Source organism: Giraffa tippelskirchi, chromosome 1 (genome assembly GCF_054371585.1).
Source record: "Giraffa tippelskirchi isolate mGirTip1 chromosome 1, T2T-mGirTip1v1.2.pri, whole genome shotgun sequence".
Classification (NCBI taxonomy): Eukaryota; Metazoa; Chordata; class Mammalia; order Artiodactyla; family Giraffidae; genus Giraffa; species Giraffa tippelskirchi.
The window spans coordinates 115,324,604-115,330,680 of NC_137275.1; the positions used below are offsets into that span (position 1 = coordinate 115,324,604).

General features: G+C 41.2%; 1 protein-coding gene across 3 annotated transcripts; it reads left to right on the plus strand.

Annotated features, from left to right (window-relative positions):
- Positions 1 to 3,086: 3,086 nt before the first annotated feature.
- TKTL2 (transketolase like 2) lies at positions 3,087 to 5,672 on the plus strand. Of its 3 annotated transcripts, XM_081564087.1 has the most exons (3): positions 3,087 to 4,931; positions 5,321 to 5,355; positions 5,446 to 5,533. In XM_081564087.1, the coding sequence occupies exons 1-2, from the start codon at positions 3,113 to 3,115 to the stop codon at positions 5,341 to 5,343; spliced, it is 1,842 nt and encodes a 613-aa protein (XP_081420213.1). In that variant the 5' UTR covers positions 3,087 to 3,112; the 3' UTR covers positions 5,344 to 5,355; positions 5,446 to 5,533. The 3 variants fall into 3 exon arrangements, 2 of the variants coding, with proteins under 2 accessions (XP_081420213.1, XP_081420161.1); XR_014075485.1 differs by lacking the exon at positions 5,321 to 5,355 and having other exon boundaries at positions 3,087 to 5,267; positions 5,446 to 5,672; XM_081564035.1 differs by lacking the exon at positions 5,321 to 5,355 and having other exon boundaries at positions 5,446 to 5,672.
- Positions 5,673 to 6,077: the final 405 nt, after the last annotated feature.

Below are 6,077 nucleotides of genomic sequence, written 5' to 3' on the forward strand. Positions count from 1 at the left end.
TTTTAAAGGAAGCTTTATTCTTTCCTTTACGATTTTATTATTATTATTATTATTTTTGGCTGCACTGGATCTCTGTTGCTGTACACAGGGCTTTCTTCAGTTGCGGCTCTCAGGCTCTGTAGCGCGGGCTCAGTAGTTGTGATGCACCGGCTTACTTTTCGGGCGTCATGTGGGATCTTCCTTCCCAGACCAGGGATCGAACCCATATTTCCCGCATTGCTAGGCAGACTCTTAATGATTGGACCACCAGGGAAGCCCACTTATATGGTTATTTTCAATTGCATATTTGAAAATATATTTTTAAAGACTAAAATGCCTACAAGGAGTATTAATAATTTTTATAATATTTAAATTTCCATTTCTTCCCTTAAAAAAAATCTCAGAACACTGAAAAATATTTTACAGATAATTTACAAAGCATTCTTTTCTATGTAGTCAAAAAAATTCCACGCTGTCTCACAAAGCAACAGAGGGAAATTCACACTCATTATCTAAGGCATTAAATCTCCAAGACTACATTCTTTTCTTAACAAAATTGACCTTTACTAATGTTAAGAACTTTCTGTTTAATGCTTTGGGAGATAATTGTGCAATACTTTAAACAAATGGAAGAATTTGGGAAATTTAAAAGAAACGTTAAGTAGTTCTTATTTCTCCCATTTTTTTTTTCAAGTAAGCACTGCCTCATAGACCATTTTTACCCTGTCACGTTTAGCTTCCAATTTTTAGGGTTAATTAGAGCTCTCTGTAGCCAAAGTAATAGTGAATTGCCTACATTTATGTTAACTGCTTTCCTGTCAGCCCCTAGTAGTTTTCTGTTTTGATATAGCGTTTTTTTGTTTTTTTTCCCCTAACTTCCATCTTACTCACATCTAGTTTTTATTTTGTATGTTTTTATTTTGTCTTCCTTTAGTAGTGTAAAACGATGTCAGCATTAATTTGTAAAAGGAATGCAGAGTAATTCAAGATGAACGTCTAAGGATTTTTCCGATTTCAGCATTTCTCCAGCAAGTCTTAAAATGTTGTCCGTATCATACCATTATGGTTTATCCTAATACATATTCTTAAAAATAAAAATGGTAAATTGCAAGTAATACGTAAAATTTATCTGAGATATAATGTAAGAGACACATAAAGAATAGTAAGACCTCCTTAGTTGTTTACAACCCAACTGAACATTGAAATTATCATGGGAGTTTTAAAAATTACTGATGCTTAGATCCTTTACCCAGAAGTTCTGATTTGGCTGCTTTGGAACACAGCCTGGACACAAGATTTGTTTGTTTAACTCCTCAGATAACTCTAAAGTACCAATGTTGAAAACCACTGAACTAAGTCTATCTGCAGATTATTGGTTCTTAACTTTGACTAAACATTAGACAATTAGTCAAACAATAATCCGTATCAATGCTGCCAAGAACAAAGAGCTTTATTTGGGGTCTTAGGAATTGCCATTCTGGAAGTACCAATTGGCATGAAGCTGAAAGTTTTCAAGGAAGAGAAAGAGCCAGGGACTTATAAAGGCAAAAGTCACAAGTTTGTTAAAGCTCTCTGGAAAGAATTATCATTGATCCTTGTGCAGGAAAGAGATATTTGTTCTTAAGGGATATGCTGTTAGAGTTATTTAGGGTAAGGGTCCAACAAGCACCTTAAATTTCTGAAACATAGGGCAGAGTTCTGGATGCCTGAGTTAAGACAGTAAGTGATCAGAAGTTCAGAGTCCATCCAGAATCACTTCCTCAGTAGCCTCCCAGCTCCATTTCAGAGATCTCTCTTGGCAACACTAAATTTGTTTTATTTTCCTCCCAGAGAATTAATAGGTGCATTAAAACTATAGTGTCTGAAACTCTAGTCCCATAGATTAGAATTTAGCTTCTCTTGAGGTGGAGTCCAGGAGATAAGTCTGTTTGTTTTATTTGTTTCCAGTGTGATGATTTTAATGTGAAGTTAAAACTAAGTATTATTACTCAAGAATCAAGCTGTTTAATACCACAGCATGGGAGAGATATAGTACTGTCATGTGTTTTTGTTTTTAGATAATATGCTATATACAACCTTGGCCAGGTAGAAGTATTCAGTGGCACAAGTTTAGTTATGTAACTAAAGCAAGTAAGTTAATTATATTTAAAAAGTATTATTAGTAACTGTATTTTAGGATATGTGGAGGAAATTGCAGTTCTAGGTACCTACCATTCAGCGGTTCTAAATTTGATCCTCGTGAAAATTTTGGTGAAATTATCGTATTTCTATCTGGGAGTCAGAGTCAGAATTTTCACCAACACAAAGCTGAAGAGCAATTATCCTCCAATTAAATATAAATAAATAAAAAGAAATTTCAGCTGCTCTGAAAAGTCTCATTGACCCGATGTTGCCATATCCATTAGACTGATGGTAACTGTGGATCATTTCCATTAATGCTGGACTGCAGAACAGTACATGGGCTTCCCAGGTGGCTCAGTGGTAAAGAATTCATTTCCCGATGCAGGAGATGTAGGACACTTGGGTTCTATCCCTGGGTCAGGAAAGAGCCCTTGAAGGAGGAAATGGCAACACACTCCAATATTCTTGCCTGGAAAATTCCATGAACAGAGGAGCCTGGAGGTCTGCAGTCCTCAGGAATGCGGAATCTGACTGGCCTTTACAACCGAGCACCCAGGCAAAGAACAGTGCGGATGTCTCAGGCAGCCTCAAGGCAGGAAAAAACAGCAGGACCTCAACAAACAGCATCCCATAATACAGGGATAAAAGAAAGCCCTTTTGAATTTATAACGAGGAAAAGCATAAGGAAGTTTAATTATTTTTAATAATGTTAAGCATATAAATGACTAAGTATTAAAAACCCATTCACTGGAAGGAGCCTGCGGAGCATGGCAAGGACCTAGGCCTGGGTGGTAAGCAGGCTCCTTCCGGAGGTGAGGCCAGGACTCCTTGTCACAAGATGAAGCAGCACTGCTGTTTCCAGGGGCAGCGGCTGTGGCTGCTGGCGTCACGATTAACTGACGGAATCTCCAGAGCTTTTTTCCCTGAGGCAAGGCCAGGCACGCTGTCACGTGACGGAACCGCCGTGGCACCACCCCGTCTGCCCCGCACAGGAACCTGGGAAGGCGCCAACATGGTGGACAACGTGACCCCAGACGCGACCACAGCGCAAGTGCTGCAGGACTTGGCCAACCGCCTGCGCATCCATTCCATCAGGGCTACGTGTGCCTCTGGCTCCGGCCACCCCACGTCTTGTTGCAGTGCAGCAGAGATCGTGTCGGTGCTTTTCTTCCACACGATGAGGTACAGACAGACTGAGCCCGCGCACCCTGACAACGACAGATTCGTCCTTTCCAAGGGTCATGCGGCTCCACTGCTCTATGCCGTCTGGGCAGAGGCGGGCAGCATCAGTGAACCCAACCTGCTGAACTTGAGGACAATTCATTGTGACCTCGAGGGACACCCCACCCCCAGGCTGCCGTTTGTGGATGTGGCGACAGGATCTCTCGGGCAAGGGTTAGGGGCTGCATGTGGAATGGCTTACACTGGCAAGTACTTGGACAAAGCCAGCTACCGGGTATTCTGCCTCTTGGGCGACGGTGAATCCTCAGAAGGCTCCGTCTGGGAGGCTTTGGCCTTTGCTTCCCACTACAGTTTGGACAATCTCGTGGCAGTGTTCGACGTGAACCGCTTGGGGCAAAGTGGCGTTACGCCCCTGAAGCACTGCACAGACATCTATCGGAATCGCTTGGAGGCCTTTGGGTGGAATACTTACTTAGTGGATGGCCATGATGTGGAGGCGTTGTGCCAGGCCTTTTCTCAAGCTGCTCAAGGGAAGAACAAGCCCACTGCCATAATTGCAAAGACCTTCAAGGGCCGGGGTATTCCAAATGTGGAGGATGCAGAAAATTGGCATGGAAAGCCACTGCCAAAAGAAAGAGCAGATGAAATCATTAAACTAATTGAAAGTCAGATACAGACCAACAGGAATCTCCTACCAAAACCTCCTGTTGAAGGCTCACCTCCAGTCAGCATCACAAATATAAAAATGACCTATTTGCCTGATTATAAAGTTGGTGACAAGGTAGCTACTCAGAAAGCATATGGTTTGGCTCTGGCTAAACTGGGCCTTGCAAATGAAAGAGTTATTGTCCTGGATGGTGACCCAAAGAACTCCACCTTTTTTGAAATATTCAAGAAACAACATCCTGAGCGTTTCATTGAGTGTTTTGCTGCGGAACAAAACATGGTGAGTGTGGCACTGGGCTGTGCCACACGTGGTCGAACCATTACTTTTGTTACTACTTTAGCTGCCTTTTTGACTAGAGCATTTGATCAGATCCGGATGGGAGCCATATCTCAAACTAATATAAATCTTATTGGTTCTCACGGCGGGGTGTCTCTTGGTGAAGATGGCCCTTTCCAGATGGCATTGGAAGATATAGCCATGTTCCGAAGCATTCCCAATTGCACTGTTTTCCTCCCAAGTGATGCCGTCTCAACAGAGCACGCTGTTTATCTGGCTGCCAATACCAAAGGGATGTGCTTCATTCGGACCAGCCGATCAGAAACTGCAGTTATTTATACCCCACAAGAAAATTTTGAGATTGGAAGGGCCAAGGTCATCCGCCACAGTAATAATGACAAAGTCACAGTAATTGGAGCTGGAGTTACTCTGCATGAAGCCTTAGCAGCTGCTGATGCTCTTTCTCAGCAAGATATTTCTATCTGTGTTATTGACCCATTTACCATTAAACCTCTGGATGCTGCCACCATTATCTCTTGTGCAAAAGCTACTGATGGCCGGGTTGTCACAGTGGAAGATCATTATCAAGAAGGTGGCATTGGCGAAGCTGTGTGTGCAGCAGTGTCTGGGGAGCCTGACATCCATGTTCATCAGCTGTCAGTGTCAGGAGTGTCTGAAAGAAGCAGGAAACCTAGTGAATTACTGAGTATGTTTGGTGTCAGTGCTAGACACATCATAGCAGCTGTGAAATATACTTTAATGAACTAAAATAGCTGATTTTTTAAAATGTCAGTCTCTTTGTGTTGGTTTTAAAACCCTGTTGGGCCTTTTTGTTTGTTATTTAAACAAAGCCATTTAAGAGCTTGCTTCATTCCTAATTCAGAAATTCAAGTCAACTGCTTTTCTCTTAAACTGTGACTGTATATACAAATGTCACTCAGTGTTGAATCATAAGTAGTTTAAGTAACAGAATACAACCACCTAATGCAGAGTTTGCTGATAAGACTACAAATAATTGACTAGTTTGTGAATTAATGTAGAGGTAAGTTTCCTAAATGTAATTTATTTGTAAAGAAAGTGTGAATTTCATTGCAGACTTCAATAGCCTAGGTTTTTGAGGCAAGTATGAGGTAATGCCATCCCACCTGCAGCTTCCTGGAAAACTTTTGACTACAGTTGCCTGGAAATTCCCTTCAAAGTTTGTCTTCTCTCCTCTGCAGTTTGGAGACTGAAGGGCAGCAGTGAAACCTCTTATGATGTACCTCATTTCTTCAGTGACTGTTCTGTGAAGAGATGAAAGCCTGCCTACTTCTGGTTTGCACACTACAATGTTTTGTGAGGTTTCAGAAACATTTCATTTTCTCAGCGACCAAACCAATTTGCTAACTTGATTGTATTCATCTACTCAGGAAACTAGAATTAATGTAATAAAGTATTTAAAAACCAATAACTTTATTCAGTTTGTGTCATGTATGTGTGACTTGGTTTCTCTCTGATTAAAAAAACAAAAACTTCTATCTAAACCAGAAACAGAAAGAGGCATGTTCCCTCAATAGAGGAAAATGTCCCAGCTGGAGACAAATCACTGGAAAACAATGTGTGGACTGAAGCACACCCCTCACTTTTTGCTGTGAGTACATAGATTATATGGCTGGAATGTAAGAATGAAGTACTAGTCAGGTAAATCAAAGCCAGACCCAAAGTTCAAAAGTAAATTTAAAATGACTTTTTGCGAGGTAATTCCTTAGTTTTATCACCTTCATTAAGTGTCATCATTAAGTTCATTGGACACATAACCCAATTTGTCTGAGGGTTGTTCTGGAAGGTATCATAGAAACCAAAAATCACTAAC